This window comes from Thalia democratica, chromosome 5, assembly GCF_965202585.1.
Source record: "Thalia democratica chromosome 5, ktThaDemo2.hap1.1, whole genome shotgun sequence".
Taxonomy (NCBI): Eukaryota; Metazoa; Chordata; class Thaliacea; order Salpida; family Salpidae; genus Thalia; species Thalia democratica.
Window position 1 is genome coordinate 36,411,193 of NC_139169.1, and position 17,486 is coordinate 36,428,678.

The 17,486-nt window shown below is 26.3% G+C and overlaps 2 protein-coding genes across 2 annotated transcripts; one reads left to right on the plus strand and one right to left on the minus strand.

Moving 5' to 3' along the window:
- Nucleotides 1-399: 399 nt before the first annotated feature.
- On the plus strand, nt 400-4,398 carry LOC145836471 (fatty acyl-CoA reductase 1-like). Its single transcript, XM_082944269.1, has 10 exons — nt 400-636; nt 934-1,109; nt 1,489-1,728; nt 1,898-2,200; nt 2,476-2,594; nt 2,908-3,012; nt 3,233-3,401; nt 3,717-3,846; nt 4,017-4,141; nt 4,281-4,398. Exons 1-10 carry the CDS (start codon nt 400-402, stop codon nt 4,396-4,398), a joined length of 1,722 nt encoding a protein of 573 aa, XP_082800395.1.
- Nucleotides 4,399-11,217: 6,819 nt separating this feature from the next.
- LOC145836472 (fatty acyl-CoA reductase 1-like) lies at nt 11,218-15,489 on the minus strand. Its single transcript, XM_082944270.1, has 11 exons — nt 15,478-15,489; nt 14,846-15,049; nt 14,396-14,571; nt 13,852-14,091; nt 13,375-13,677; nt 12,994-13,112; nt 12,578-12,682; nt 12,226-12,394; nt 11,775-11,904; nt 11,477-11,601; nt 11,218-11,335 (listed from the first exon to the last, which is right to left on the minus strand). Exons 1-11 carry the CDS (start codon nt 15,487-15,489, stop codon nt 11,218-11,220), a joined length of 1,701 nt encoding a protein of 566 aa, XP_082800396.1.
- Between the last annotated feature and the right edge of the window lie 1,997 nt (nt 15,490-17,486).

Sequence of the window (17,486 nt, forward strand, 5' to 3'; positions counted from 1 at the left end):
AGGTAATTTAATTTTTATTGGAGAATAAATATAAGGTATATTTAATAGAAAAAATTACTAATTTAGTATTTTTTTAATTACAATTTAGAGAAGTAAAAATATTCACTACTACTTCCGAACATTTTAAAACTAAAAATAATCAAATTTTGAAAAACGAATAACGTTTTTTATGTTATGAATATCTGTGAAAACATATGATAAATACTAGCTTTTGGATATGAAATTTGATAGTGTTAAGTTTTTAATTAGTTTTAAACTAATTAGTGTGTCTGCATTTAATACTTTTATGAAAATTTATTTAATTGTTAGTTTTTCAATTTTTCTTTTAACTTTTTATGAGTTTTAAAAAGTATTAACAGCTGCTCATTTTTTCTTTAATAGTTACTAAATGTTGACACAATGCCATTAATATCATGTACTTATTTTAAACAGAACCAAACTACAACGTATCCGTCGATCGCTGAATTTTACGCGGGAAAAACCGTGGCGCTGACGGGAGGCACCGGATTCCTGGGTCAGGGGATTATTGAGAAATTGCTGTACAGTTGCCCGGATGTAAAAAAGATAATTTTGTTGATCAGGAACAAGAGAGGAGTGAGTCCTGAAGATCGCCTCAAGTCGCTCGCTGATAAACCTGTTTGTTTTTAAGTTGCTACTTATAGATAATTTAAAAACAAAATAATTTGTTGTTTTAAATTGAAAGAAATAAATGCTGGGACAAAAAGTTTTTGTTCTGGCAAACAACTTTATTTATAAAACGTAGATATTGTGTTTAAATAAGTAAGAAATAGTTTAAAGTGTTTTTATTGTCCATTTTTTGTGAATACAATCATTAAAAGAAAATTAAAAAAAAAATATTTTTTACTCAGTGAATTAATATTATTTTAAAAATACATAAGTATTAGTTTTTCACAATAAAATATTTTTTTACAGTGTTTTGATAGAGTGAGGAAGGTCTACCCGAATTTCATGGAAAAACTTGCATATGTCAATTGCGATTTGGAGGCTGAAGATCTTGGTGTAAGTCGCCAATCGAAAAAATTATTAAGAAACGAAGTCAACATTTTCATTCACTGTGCTGCTACTTTGAAGTTCAACGAAATTATCAGGTATTTATTTTAATTAATTAGTGTTTTTAAAGTTTTAACTTGATAGATTTTTTTTTTGTAATATCTAATTTTTATTAAATGATTATTGTTTTAATTTTATGTTTTGATTTGTTTTTACAGTCCAAATACACATAGAATAATTTTTTTGAAATATGTTATTTTAAAAACTAATTTTAGTAATATTAGGTAAAAAATTTTAGCAACAACACGAGATAACTGGCGTATTAACATTTTATCTAGAAAACTTTATATCACTATAAATGTTTGCAAAGAATAACTAGAATGATAGCATACGAATTAAACTTCTGGTCACCGAATGATATAAAATATTGTATAGAAAGTAGTCTAAAGTAATAAAAACTATTATGTTTTCAAACAGAACTGCATACGAGATGAATGTCCAGTGTACCAGGAGAATTCTGAAAATCTTGAGAAGGAGTAGGCAGTTGGAATCGTTTGTTCACGTCAGCACCGCCTTCGTCAACTCGCAAAACCACTGTGACGTCATAGAGGAGAAAATATACAAGAGGAAGATCGACTACAGGGACGTGGAAAAGTCATTGAAGTTTTTGAGTGACAAGCAGCTGGCTGGAATGCTGAACGAAATACTCGATGGATTGTCAGTTTAATTTAATATTTTGTTTAAATTAAAAAAAAATAAATATTCAATATCACTTAAAACCCTGGAAGATTATTGTTTTAAAATGTATTTTATTTATAGTTTGTTTTTAAACCAGCTTTAATAATTTTACAAGTAACAGTAAAAAAAACGTTTTTTCGTTCATTAGACCCAACACGTACACTTTAACAAAAGCTTGGGCGGAGGACGCGATAGTGGCTGAATGCGGACAGATTCCCACCTGCATCGTACGACCCGGGATGATAACTCCGGCCCTCTTTCACCCCCAGCCCGGTTGGATAACCAACGTGTACGGACCAACCGCCTTCGTGTCGGCCAGCATGAAGGGAATATGCAAGCTGGCCAACGCCGACCGCCTAATAAACGCCGATCTCGTTCCGGTTGACTTCGTCGTGAACGGATGCGTTTGCGCGGCAATGAAGACGGCCGTCGACGCCAAAACTGAACAAAAGTTTGTTGTTACGATTTGTTGAAATATATTTCTATTGTTTTCATTTTTTATAATATGCTACTGATAAAGTTTTATAACGAAATTTAAAGTTAATGCTTTTCATAAGTTTTTTAAATTATCTTAGCAAAATTTTGATAAAAATTAATTGGTTTGTTTTAAAAACCAGTTTGTTTGAAAAAAAATTTAGCCGTTAAACTTTGCATATGTCTATCTGTTTTAAGGTTTATGGAGTTTAGCAACCTAAGTACTATTACTTAAAAGTTTATATTTAACAGGTCAAAAGTTGATTTGAGATTAGGATTGCAAGCTTCTTCTATGGATGAGATCAGCTCTGAAGGATACTCCTCTCACGAATCAACCTTATCCGAAGAAACTGACTCTTCTGTTTTATCAGGTAGAATTTTTAAAATTATTAAATTTGTTTTAAGTTATGTTACAAAATATAAAGATTTCTGCATGTGTCGACTTAGTTAGGTTGTAAGATAATTCAAAAACAACTAGGCAATAGTAAATACTTCTCAATCTCATCAAAAGAAATTGACTTAAATATCCTTTCATAATATTTTGTATGTATATTTCTTAACTAGACCGTAAAATAGTAACCACAGCTACGCAGGATAAAAACTCATTTGAATTTCAAGGTTTTAACAACCTTTTCAAATGTAAGGCTATATACAAATATTTTACCTATTTTTATTTTTTAACAGATTCGCTTACCTCTGAATTAAAAAGTTTTGTAGAAAAAAGAAAACAAGTACCTTGCTATCACATAACAACATGCGCACAAAATCCATTTCCAATTCAGCATATAGGTAAGTGTAGTTTGTATCATGTAAATCAACTAAACGTTAATGTTGTGAATGTCTATACAAACTTATATACAAAATAAGTCGCTTCAATAAACTTTATATTTCAGCAGTTTTTCAATTGATGAAGTGTCTACTTTTTTTTTGCTTTTATAAATATAATTGACTTTTATCTTAATTTTTCCATAACAAAAGCTTTCAAATGTAAGTTTGAATTTCTGAACAGTAAACGGTATACAAATCTGGGGTAAAAAGGAGCCTGCAGACATGATCATACCCCATGGCATTAGCGTAACTTACAACAAAACACTATATGAAATGAGATCCTTCTTCAAAGAATACATCCCAAGTTTCATTGTTGACATTCTAGCTCGTTTGAGTGGACAGACACCAAGGTAATTGGTAAAATGTTTACAATGATAGCAGAAAAAAGTTTTGAATAAGTTTTTTGATATTAATAAAACAGTGTTAAACATAGTGTAAAAAAATATAAACTCAATCAAAGTTTTTTCTCGTAAAGATAGTTTGCTTACAGTAAAATTTTGTTTTGGAAAGTTATTTTTGTTACTGATTGGCATGAAACATAACTAAAAAAAGTTTAAACTTCTAAAATTCTGATTTGTTAAAGTACTAACTTTTACTTAGTATTGGTTTGTCAGATAAAGTATTTAAGTATGTATGAAAGTATTCTATAAAAACTATCTTTTTAGAGCTGTTATGATATACAAAAAGTTGCGAGCCGGTATGGAGGTTATGGAGCCTTTCTTCATGTATTGCCACGATTTTCAGTGGAAAAAATCAAAACATCTTTTGATGTCCTTAAATGAAGAAGATCAAAAGGTTTTTTTATCAATCAAAACTTCCTTTCACTTGCAAATATTATCTAACATCAAAACTTTTACCGGCTTAAATGTGTTTGTTTTTAATATGTTTTTACATTTTTAAAATCTCGTTTTAATAATCTGATACCTTTATCAATTAAAATAACCAGTATACTTAATATTTCATAGACGTTCAATATCAATCCGAAAAGTTTTACTTGGGAAAAATACATGCGTCTGTATTGCAGGGGTGCGAGAAAATTCATTCTTAGAGAAAAAACTACTGAAGCACAAAACAAAAAGAAACAATTCATGTAAGTTTAAGAAAGGTTTTTTATTTAAACATGATAAAAATAGTTCTCATATTAAAGAACTCTTAACTAAAATTTCAGCGCATTCTTCCATACTTCAATTATATAATTTTTAGTTCTAACTATTTATATTAACTTTTAGTGTTGGAACATTTTTCCATTGTCTTGGAGTGACGCGTGAAGTTTTTTTTTCCGCTATGACGTCATCAATCGGATATACGAGTTGTTTGTGGGATAACACTTCGTATTACTACAGATAAAACGAATTATAATAATATAGAGTTGTTACTAACACTTTTTTGTTTTTTGACAATCATTCCTTTATCCTGGCTTGTTTTCAAAAGTCAAAGTTTTTATATTAAGTGTAATATTGTTTTATTTTTTTAAACTTTTTTTTAATACTCGCCTATTAGTTTTTAGTCTTTTTGTTTTTAGTTTACAAAATACATATTGTAAAACTACAATAAATTTTACACTGCAGTATTGCTTTTTTTTAAATTTTGATTTAAAATCTGTTTGATACTGTTATAAAGTAATAAACTTTAAAACGTTTAACCTTAATATAACGCTTTTTTAATCACGCATGAACAATATTACTCAAGAGTAAAGTTTAGTGTCTTAAGTTTTATTCACTGTATCTATTATTTTTTCCAAATCACAATAAACATTACCATTTAGCATTGTTTTCACTTTAAAAGAAAACTAGAAAATTTTATAAACTATTTAAAAACTGAAAGTAGAATAAACAATGATACTTTAATAAAAGTCAGCAATACAAACAAACATCAGCAACAGATCTTGAAAATTTTTAAAAGTGTTAATTTAAAAATGCTGCATAAGTTGGTGGTTTTGATAAAAACAAACAAAGTTATTAATTTAAGATTAAATTAGAAGAATTTATAGTTAACACTTTCAAACTTAAACTATGGTACAATATTTATTTGTGTTTAATTTTCGGCAATTTAGCTTGTTTGTAATATACTAAACTTGTTTGTAAAGTGCTTGGTTTATACAAGGGCGTGCAGATCACATAACGCTTGTAATGAGTCAGGTAATAAGACGTGTTCCCCGTGTTGCAAGGGCAAAAGTGCAACTCAGAAAATTGGAAGAAAAAATTGTAATTATTTCAAAGTTAATAGTATTTTACTCAGTATGAACATAAAAAGCTGTTAATAGCTTTAGTTATCACATATACAGCTGATGTAAGTAAAGCTAACAAAAGCAAATCCAGCAAGTTTACAATCCACTTTAACTTTAAACTACGAACAGATAAACGTCTTTAACAGTGTTAATGTTTTAACTTTAACCCATGTTTTTGAGTAAGAATGATAGTTCTAAAAAATAAGTAAGAAATAGTTTGAAAAAGTTTAACTATCTTAAAATATTACAATTAAAATTAATTACTACTTCATATAAGTTGCTTAAACGTATACAAGTTTTGCTAAGTGATAGTATTTTTTCACTACATTTATTTTTAAAATAGTAAAAACGTATATTTTTAGATTTTCTTACACTGAAACATTACCTTTTTTGATATAAGAAATTAATTTTTGAGAAAGACAACTTAAACTCTAATCGTTTATAACATTGAAAAGCGTACTGAACTAATTGGTTTGTAACTAAAAAGGTTACTTTTTTTTAACAAAAGTTGTTAAGTCTTTCATAAGTAAAAAAAAATTAAAAGATAAATACAATATTATATGTTACAAGTAAAGAAAATATAATTGGTAAGTATAACAAGTATCAAGAGAAGGTTAAAGTTTAAAAAGAACGATAAATTATACAAAAATGTTATAAAAACTTAGTAAACAACACGAAAATTATTTTTTTTGTATTATAAACAAAAATTTTATATATATATATCTACATATATATATATTTATTTATTTAATTATATAAAAACTATAATTCAAACAGCTGTTTCACACATTGAAATGTAAAATTTCATGTGATCTTCAGTGAGTTGTAGTTTATTATAATAGTAAACAGAAATTTCGATTTTAGAATTTTTTATGGTAATTATGACGTAGTAATGGTACAGTTTATTGTACGATTAGTTGAATTTGAAATACGCTGTAAATGTTATTCTATGCTTTTTAGGAAAGTTTAAAAAGGTTATTTTGGAAAAAATGTTTTAAGCTATTAGAAAAATTTTTTAGGCTGTTGGGAAAAATGTTATAAAATGCTATAAAATACTCGTGTTTGCCGCTTCGATTTTATTTCATAGAATAACATTTACAGCGTATTTCAAATTCAACTAATCGTACAATAAACTGTACCATTACTACGTCATAATTACCATAAAAAATTCTAAAATCGAAATTTCTGTTTACTATTATAATAAACTACAACTCACTGAAGATCACATGAAATTTTACATTTCAATGTGTGAAACAGCTGTTTGAATTATAGTTTTTATATAATTAAATAAATAAATATTAAGCTCCAATTTGATTTGTCGAGCACTATCGATCAGAACTTTGTATAAAACCTTTAATACATATATATATATATATATGTATAAACAAAAAATATAAATAATATTGAGAAGTTTAACACATTTATATCCATAATAAACGATGTACTTTTGCACTAAAATAAAGTTCAAATGTATGCCAAATTTTTTTTTTTTAATATATTTTGGTTTTAATCTATGTCTTATGTGATTTGAAATTTACTTGTGTATACACTCATGTACATACACTGAAAAGAATAATTTTGTGCCCTCGTGCAAATTTATTACCTTGCAAAATATACCCTTCGTGCAATTTAGTCCCCTAGTGCAACTTTGTCTTCGTGCAATTTTGACCCGTTCCCAAATTTTATATCAAGGATAGTATTAACTGTAGTAGAATATATATATAATAAAACAAGGTTGATTGAATAAGTTTATTCAAACTCTGTGATATAAATATTCTAAGTTTATTGTTGTTTACACTGGAAATAAATGCTTCAATATCAATTAAAATAAAGTAGCATTTACTAATTCTAAAATTACTTTAATCACGAATTAAAACAAAAATGCTAAAATTAAAGCAAATTATGAAAATAATATTTTTTAAGTTTTAACTATACTGTAAAACTTAAAAAAAATAACTTAGTGACGAAAAAAAAATCGAAGCTCTTATTGATAATATAGTCGTTTATTTATGTAACTATTGTACCAGTTTTAATTCTTCAGCAATAATAAAAATATTAATTTAAATATATGCAGCAATAACTTTTGCACTTTAGATTAAGAAACTATAAAACGAAGATACATATTTTTAATTTAATCAAACAATTTGTAATATATCGGTGTGTAGCTTAATATTTAAAAGGTTCTTTTTTCTATACACTAGGTCCTTTGTCCATTTTTTATCGTGTTCAACAAACTTTTTCTATCTAAAGCTTTTTTTAGGAGATTAATTTTGATGGGTTTAAATGAAAATAGAAAACATACAGTTTAGTTTCTTATAAAGCATAAATTCTTATTTTACGGTGTTGAAAGTTTAAATTTTCAAATCTGTAGTCTGTTTTTTGAAGCTACCATTACTTATAAAATTCGTAATTATTTACTTAAATATTTTGCAATGTTGATAATATTATACAGTTTTTATATAAGTAATCAAACATTTTGTTATATAAATTATTAAACTTAAAATGTAAAGTATTTAAAAAAATATCATGATTACATGCAAGTAAAAAAGTAATTATGTTAAAAGTTTTTTAATTAATAATTGATTAAATAAAACTTTATATCGAAGTTGTTCTATTCTCTATTTTTTTTTGATATTTTAATGTTTTTTAGCTTCTAAAAATCAATTAAAATGTTTTAAGTGCTTTGTAAGTAGTTTGTTTCTTTGTAATTGAATTCTAAACATAATCTATATACTTATAAGTTACAGTTTTTTTTATTTGTTGTTCCAATGATTACAAATTAATCTTAAAAGGTTAACTTATTACCAATGTCCAGTTTAAGCAGCAAACACTGACACTTAAAATAGTTGTTGAAATATTACTTTTACTGTTTGTTTAAACAGTATACTTAGTAAACTTATATGAAATAAAATAATATCGTAAAATTAGTATTACTACTATAAGAAATCCATATTCAATGTTGTGTTTAGATTATTTTAACATCATAACACATATATACAACTACCCAAAAATTTAAACTTTGAAACTAGTTCAATTAGGTGTGGTCAACAATTTTTATGGGCGGGCAAGATTTAATAAACAAGTACTTTGCTGGCCGTGTACTCAAAAACAAATATATATCAATAAAATAAAGACGAAATAGAAAATAAATATTAATTTGTGAAGCATCCTTAAATTTTTTTTTTTTTTAACTATTCTTGGGACGTATGCGTGTAATTAATTAATCAAGTTATATAAAAAGTTAAGCGTAAAGTCCAAAACTATAAAGTTTACAACGTTAATTTTTAAGCGAAAGAAAATTGTAATAAAATATTTTATAGTTTGAAAGTTAATTTGTCTAAAGTCTGATTTATTTATAATTTAGTTTTTCCAAATTTGGTATTAGTTTTTTTAAATGTTACACAATTAATAGAATATTTTTTTTTTAATGAACAAGAATCTTAAATTTTAAATTAAACCGTTGCTATAAAGTTTTTTGTTTAATGACGTACTTTATTTAAAAGTCCTTCAAGTAATTTATGTTTGAAAAGTTATTTAGTTTAAACTTTAATGTTTTTTGTTTTGAATTAGTTATACAGTTTAGTTTTATCGATCAAAGTTACACTAACAAACTGTTGTTTTGTAAACGTTTACTTGCAGTACTCACAAAAATATCGATAATTACATGCTTTATTATGAAAACCAAGTTTAAGCAAACACCATAGATTTAAAATAATTTTAGATGTTTGCTTTAAATGTTTGCTTTAAGAGAAGCAATTTATTTTAATAAACCTATATCTAAATATAGATTGTAATAATCCAATCTTTTTACAAGAATTTAATGTTTTATTTACATTAGTATTCTAGTTATTTTTTTAAGATGTTTATGTTAGAAATAATGCAAACAAATGCTGCTACAGCTTTTTTTTTAGAAATTACTACAAAAAATCGCGTATAAAATATTTTTAGAACAGTTTTAGAATATTCAAAAATAATTAAAAACAAATTTTACTAAATTAAATAAATTTTTAATATAAAAGTTGCAGTTAATACTAGCAATTTTAAATAAATTAAATTTCAATTAAGTGTTACTAATTTTGTTTTTCTTTGTTCTAACCATTTAGTTTGTCTACGTTGACGTTTTATAGTTTTAGTAAAGATTCAGTTTTACAATCTAAATAAGTAGCATAACTAATAATAAAAATAATGTTAAAATTTATCTGTAGAAAAAAATAAATTTTTTGTTGAAAATAATTGAAAGTGTTAGATATTTATTTTTATTATACCTCTTTTTAGTAATGGAATGCCTATGTTGTCCTGGACAATACGTTAAAAGGTATGTATGGTGTATGACTCGATAGCTGAAAGGTTCTTCGTGAACCAGGTCCTAAAACAAAGTATTTTAGCGTATTTTTTTTCGTTCAACAAACTAATACTATTGAAAAAAACGACATGTATCAATTCTTAAAACAAACACATCTATAGAATCTTCAAAAAAAAATTTTATAGCTTACAATTTTTTTATCCTCTAAAAAATGCCTTTGCTTGTGAATTTTTTAGTTTGAAACTTGTAATAGATATACTTAATATTGTTTTATTTGAACGTTGTTTTAGTTTTGTCTTATTAAAACGCTTAACTGGTTAGAACTTAGATAATATATGGCCATAAGTAAGTTTTAGAAATACGTTTTTTAATTTCGTTAACAGAAAATTTTAAAATCTTTATTTTGTACTTCGAAGTTAATTTGCCCTTTAACCTTTTAGATTAATTGTTTTTCCTAGTATATACCAAAATAAACATTTGTAACAGTCTGCGAGTGATGTATCTATTTATTTTAAATCTTTCGCCGGTGGTAATAAGTAGTATGTAAACAAAAGGTATGTAAATATATACACCAAAATTTTGAAGTTTATTTTATCTGTGCTGTTTTTGGAAAACAAACATTACTAGTTTTTCATTCTGATAGATTGTTATAGACCAGTAGACTTGTTAAGAAGTTTCTATTTTATATTACCAGGAATTTTTAAATAATATCAAAAAAATTTAAATATTACAAAACAATATTTTTTCTATTAATCTTAAAAAATGTTAAGAAGAATATTTGAGAGCAAACGCGGATTTAAGTAACAAACTTCGTTTGTTTTTATCTAAACTACCAATTTATGCAGCATTCGTAAATATACATTTTTAAAAATTTTGAAGTTCTTTTGCTTATATTTTTTTTTACTTGCTGACTTTCATTAAAGAAGTATTGTTTATTCTAATTTCAGTTTTGTAGTAATTTGTAGAAGTTTTTAGTTTTCTTTTGAATCGAAAACAATGGTAGTGTTTATTGTGTACCGCAAAAAAAAACTAAGTACAGTAAGTTAAGCAAATCACAAAACTTTACTCTTGAATAATTTTTTTCAAGCATAATTAAAAACACTCATATTAAGGTCAAACGTTTAAAAGTTTAGTACTCTAAAAACAGTATCAAACACATTTAAAAACAAATGAAAAAAAGCAATACTGCAGTGTGAAATATATTGTAGTTTTACACTATGTATTTTGTAAACTAAAAACAAAAAAAAAAAACTAAATACAGTAAAAAAAATAAATCACAAAACATTACTATTGACTATTATTTTTCAAGCATAATTAAAAAAGCACATATTAAGGTTAAACGTTTAAAAATATAGTACTCTAAAACTGTATCTAATACACTTAGAATAAAGTTTTCAAAAAGAGCAATACTGCTGTGTAAAATGCATTGTAGTTTTACACTACGTACTTCAATTAGTTCTGTAAAATAAATTAAAAAAGAAAACTAAAAAACAAGTACTATAATAAAGTTTAAAATGAGAAAACAATGTTACAGTTAGTATAAAAAAATCGACTTTCGAAAATAAGCCAGGAACAAGGAATGATTATCATAAAATAAAAAAGTGTTAGTAGCAACTCTGTTTTATTACACTTCGTTTTATCTGTAGTAATACGATGTGTTATCCCACAAACAACTCGTATATCCGACTGATGACGTCATAGCGGAAACACAAACTTCACGCGTCACTCCGAGACAATGGAAGAACGTTCCAACACTTAAAATAAATATAAATAGTTAGATCTAAAAATTACAGAATTTTCGTAAATGAATTTTGCGCTTAAATACTTAGTTAACAGTTCTGTAATATTATACTATTTTAGTCTTATCCGAAAAAAAAAACCTTTCTTAAACTTACATGAATTGTTTCTTCTTGTTTTGGGCTTCAGTAGTTTTTTCTCTAAGAATGAATTTTCTCGCACCCCTGCAATACAGACGCATGTATTTTTCCCAAGTGAAACTATTCGGATTGAAATTGAACGTCTAAATAATATTAAGTATATTAATTATTTTAGTTGAAAAAAATATCAGAGGCCTAAAACAAGGTTTTTAAAATGTAAAAACATAATAATAACAAACACATTTAAGCAGGTAAAAGTTTTGTTTTAGATAATATTTGCATGTAAAAGGAAGTTTTGATTGATAAAAAAAAAAACTTTTTGATCTTCTTCATTCAAGGACATCAAAAGATGTTTTGATTTTTTCCACTGAAAATCGTGGCAATACATGAAGAAAGGCTCCATAACCTCCATACCGGCTCGCAACTTTTTGTATATCATAACAGCTCTAAAAAGATAGTTTTTTATCAAAAGTTATGATACATATTTAAATACGTTTTCTAACAAACGAAAAATGAATAACAGTAATTAGTTTAACAAAGCAGTATTTTAGAAGTTTAAACTTTTTTTATTTATGTTTCAGGCTAATCAGTAATATAAAGGACTTTTCAAAACAAAGTTATGCTATAAGCAAACTATCTTCGAGGCAGAAAACTAGGTTTGCAATTAAAAATTTTTACGTAATGTTTTAAATTGCTTTGAAATTAATACAAAAAACTGGTTCCAAAACTTTTTATGCTACCATTGTAAACTTTTTAATATCAATTACCTTGGTGTTTGTCCACTCAAACGAGCTAGAATGTCAACAATGAAACTTGGGATGTATTCTTTGAAGAAAGATCTCACTTCATATACAGTTTTGTTGTAAGTTACGCCAATGTCATTGGGTATGATCATGTCTGCAGGCTCCTTTTTACCCCAGATTTGTACACCGTTCACTGTTCAGTGATTTAAAATAGCATTTAAATTGTTGTGAACAAACTTAAACAAAAGTCATTTATAATTTTAAAAGCAAAAGAAAAAGATTCATCAATTGAAAAACTGCTAAAGTTTAAAATTCTTTGAATACAATTTACAGCGTTATACGTTTGGTTGATTTTCATGGTGTAAACTAAAATTACCTATATGTTGAATAGGAAAAGGATTTTGTGCGCATGTTGTTATGTGATAGCAAGGTACTTGTTTTCTTTTTTCAACAAAACTTTCCAATTCAGAGGTAAGCGAATCTGTTAAAAGATAAAAATAGGTAAAAAATTTGTATATAGCCTTACACCTTAAAAAGAATGTTGAAAACTTATACTTTATTTTTTTCTATAATGCCTAGCTGTGCTTACTAATTTACGGTTTAGTTAATTAGTAAACATACAAAAATACTTGAAGGACAGATAAGTCAATTTCTTTGGATGAGCTTCAAAAATATTTATTATTGCCTAGTTGTTTTTGAATTATCTTACAACTTAATTAAGTCTGAACATGCAGAAATCTTAATATTTTCTAACATAACTTAAAACAAGCTGTATAATTTTTAAGATTCTACCTGATAAAACAGAAGAGTCAGTTTCTTCAGATAAGGTTGATTCGTGGGAGGAGTATCCTTCGGAGCTGATCTCATCCATAGAAGAAGCTTGCAATCCTAATCTCAATCCAGCTTTTAACCTGTTAAGTAAAAAAATTCAATTAATAATAGTTGAACAGCTAAAACTAATAAAACCTTTAAACAGTCAAACAGATATGAAAAGTTCAACGGCTAAAAGTTTTTTAATACAAGCTAGTTTCTAAAACAAACAAATTTATTTGAAAAAAGTAGCGCAAAGATAATTAATAAAACTTATAAAAGGTATTAACTTTAAACTTCGTAATACATACTATAAAAGATGATAAGTATGAAAGTATATTTCAACAAATCGTAACAACAAACTTTTGTTCAGTTTTGGCGTCGACGGCCGTCTTCATCGCCGCGCAAATGCATCCGTTCACGACGAAGTCAACCGGAACGAGATCGGCGTTTATTTGACGGTCGGCGTTGGCCAGCTTGCATATTCCCTTCATGCTGGCCGACACGAAGGCGGTTGGTCCGTACACGTTGGTGATCCAACCGGGCTGGGGGTGAAAGAGGGCCGGAGTTATCATCCCGGGTCGAACGATGCAGGTGGGAATCTGCCCGCATTCAGCCACTATCGCGTCCTCCGCCCAAGCTTTTGTTAAGGTGTAAGTGTTGGGTCTGATGAACAAAAAAAGCTTTTTTACTGGTACTCGTAAAATGTTTAAAGCTGGTTTAAAAACCAACTATAAATAAAATACTTTTTCAAACAATAATCTTCCAGGGTGTAAATAAATACTGAATAAAAATATTTTTTTATCTTTTTTATTAAACAAAATATCAAAAAAAACTGACAATCCATCGAGTATTTCGTTCAGCATTCCGGCCAGCTGCTTGTCATTCAAAAACTTCAAAGACTTTTCCACGTCCCTGTAGTCGATCTTCCTTTTGTATATTTTCTCCTCTATGACGTCACAGTGGTTGTGGGAGTTGACGAAGGCGGTGCTGACGTGAACGAACGATTCCAATTGCCGGCACCTTCTCAGGATTTTCAGGATTCTCCTGGTACACTGGACGTTCATCTCGAAAGCAGTTCTGTTTGAAAAGATAATAGTTTTTATAACTTTAGACTATTTTCTATACAGTATTTTTTATTATTTAATGAAGGCTGCACTGAAAGTTTGTCTCGTATGCTAACACTCTAGTTATTATTTACAAATATTTATAGTAACATAAAAGTTATCTCGATAAAATGTTGATACGCAAGTTAAACAGTGTTTTTAATAAAAAGTTAAAGTTAATATAACTTATAATAATATAAAAATTTAAAAAAAAAAAGATTTATTTGTTTTTGGTCAGAGAAAAAAATTAAAAAACACTAAATAATCAATATAATTACCTGATAATTTCGTTAAATTTCAAAGTAGCAGCGCAGTGAATGAAAATGTTGACTTCGTTTCTGAATAATTTTTTCGATTGGCGACTTATACCGAGATCTTCAGCCTCCAAATCGCAATTGACGTATGCAAGTTTTTCCATGAAATTCGGGTAGACCTTCCTCACTCTATCAAAACACTGTAAAAAATGTCTTATTGTGAAAAATAAAACTTATGTATTCAAGATTAGTAAAATATTAGCTTGTAGATATTTTTTACAAAACTTAGACATGTAGAACCAAACTAAGCTATTTTTTACCTATCTAAACTACTTTATTATATTTACGTTTTATAATTAAAGTTGTTTGCGAGAATAAAAACCTTTTTTTATTCTACAACTGTTTTTTTTTTACTATAAAACAGCAAATTATTTTGTTTTTAAATTATTTATTCGTAATAATTTAAAAACAAACAGGTTTATCAGCGAGCGACTTGAGGCGATCTTCGGGACTCACTCCTCTCTTGTTCCTGATCAACAAAATTATCTTTTTCACATCGGGGCAACTGTACAGCAGTTTCTCAATAATCCCCTGACCCAGGAATCCGGTGCCTCCCGTCAGCGCCACGGTTTTTCCCGCGTAAAATTCAGCGATCGACGGATACGCTGTAATTTGGTTCTGTTTAAAAAAAACAACATGATATTAATGGAGTTTCCTCAATACTTAAAAATTATTGACGAAAAAATGAGCAGCTGTTAATACTTTTTAAACCTCATAAAAGGTTTAAAGAAAATTTGGTAAACTAACAATTAAATAAATCTTCATAAAAATAGTAAATGCAGACACACTAATTAGTTTAAAACTAATTTAATGTTTAACATCATCGAATTTCGTATCCAAAAGTTGGTAGTTATTATATATATTTACTGAAATTTTTTAAATAAAATACTTAACATGTTTTTCGAAGTTTGATTTTTCTAGTCTTTTAATGTTTGGAACTAGTAGTGAATATTTTTACTTCTCTAATTTGTAAAACTAAAAGGCTAAACTAGTAACTCTTTCAACTAAATAAAACTTACAATTATTCTGTTTTTAAACTAAATTACCTTTGCAAGCATCTTTTTTTTTGGGATATATTTCTGTTCAAGCTCTATTGTCAATTGACAAGAAAATTTTGTTTTAAATTTAAAGCCTGTTGACCCAATATATATACTTTCTGTTGGGAGAGAAAAAAAATCAGCGCTTTACTGATAATTTTACAGCTAGTAAACAATTCCCGTCAATTGTTTGTTAAGTTTTATAATTTGTTTAAACTTGCCATAAAGCAGCAAACAATTAAAGTAAACAAAGTTTATTAATTAGAAACACCGAAAACAAATTAACACGATATTTTGCAATATTTTAGTAAATAGATTTATTGCTTTAATTTTAGTTATTACGAACTTAATCCATATTTTGTTTTATTCTTTGTAATAGTATTTTTTTTAATATAAATTATTGTAAGTATCTTTTTTATGAAATGAATAAATTGAAAAAGTTAAATAAAACACTGGTTAGGTTAAAATCAATTCATAATTGTAAATTAAAGCTTAAGTAAAATAAAAAAATTTGTGTAAAAACTTTGAAACACAACCATTCGTTTTCATTTATTCTAATTTAGATTTAAATGAGTTATGTTTAGTACATTGATAAAGGTCAATCCCATTTTTGTTGCCTTTATCATAAAATACATCTGTAAATACAAAACTGAGAACCTTAAGTTTAGTTTTTTTTAACTTTTTTATATACAGTATGTAAACTAATGTTCTATCAAAAATTAAAGTGTAATAAATTGAACATAACTAAATACATTTATCTTACTAAATACTAAATTAATAGTTTCTACAGTAGTTTTAAACAATGAGCTTTTTTTCGTATTTATTTGTCGCACTATATCTTTAAACGATGTTAATAATAAGGCACTACGGCTTTATTTTTAAAGTTAAATTTTAATAGTTTTAAGAATTTTGTCCGTACCTACAACTACATGTTGTTCTTATGAACCAAAAGTAAAAAAAAAAACGTTACTATACTGGAATTAAAAGTAATTAATAACTAATAATTGTATTACAACTTTCATACAGGTTTTTATGTTTATTAGTTATCATTTAAATATTAGTTTGTAAACTTAACTTAAGCCTTAATACTTTTAATGAACATATTTTTCAATAACTAACAATCCAATTAGGGAGTTACATTGTGTTGTATTAGACTTCTGATTTATATAAAAAATTAGTAAAAGATAAACTGAAATTACAGTATTACAATTCGGTAATACTGAGCATTTATTTTTCAAAACTTTAAAGTCAGTATTTTTTAGACATAAAGTGTTAAGGTTGTGTGTGTTTTCATAGTTTAAAAGAACATACTAAATGTGTCTTTTAAATTTAAATTTTCGACTATTAGAAAACAAGGTTTAAAAGTTTGTTTTTTGTAGAACATAATAAAACTTAGTTTTATACAATTATTTCTAATAGAAAAACATATTATACAATTTTACTCTATCCGTATTTTCTATTTTAAACGAACTGACAAGATAAATATGTAATTTTATTGTAAAGTTTCTTGTAAAGATTTATTTTGAGTAATTACACAAAATAAAGTGTAAAGTCCAAAAGTAAAAGTATTCTTTTTTAAGAGATTTTCTGAAGAAATAAAACATTACGTAATAACAAAGCTAAATGTATAAAGTCTAGTTATTATATCAAGGTTAGTACTAAATGTAATAAAATAAATATATAATAAAAGAAGTTTGATTAAATAAGTTTAAGTTAGTTTAGTGTGATATAATTATTTTTAACTTCTTTTAGTTTACATTGAAAAGAAAACTTATAACTTTATCTTTGTTTTGCAATGTTTTAACTAATAAAAAAGCTGCATTTACTAATTCTAAATTGACTTTTATAACAATTAGCATATAAGTACTAAAGTTTAAGCAATCTATGAAAATTATATTATTTAAATTTAAATTACACCGTAAAATTTAAAAACAATTACTGACAAAAAAAAATTGAAGTTTTTATGAATATTTTGTTTATGTAATTATTGTACCAAATCATAATCTTAGCCATAATCA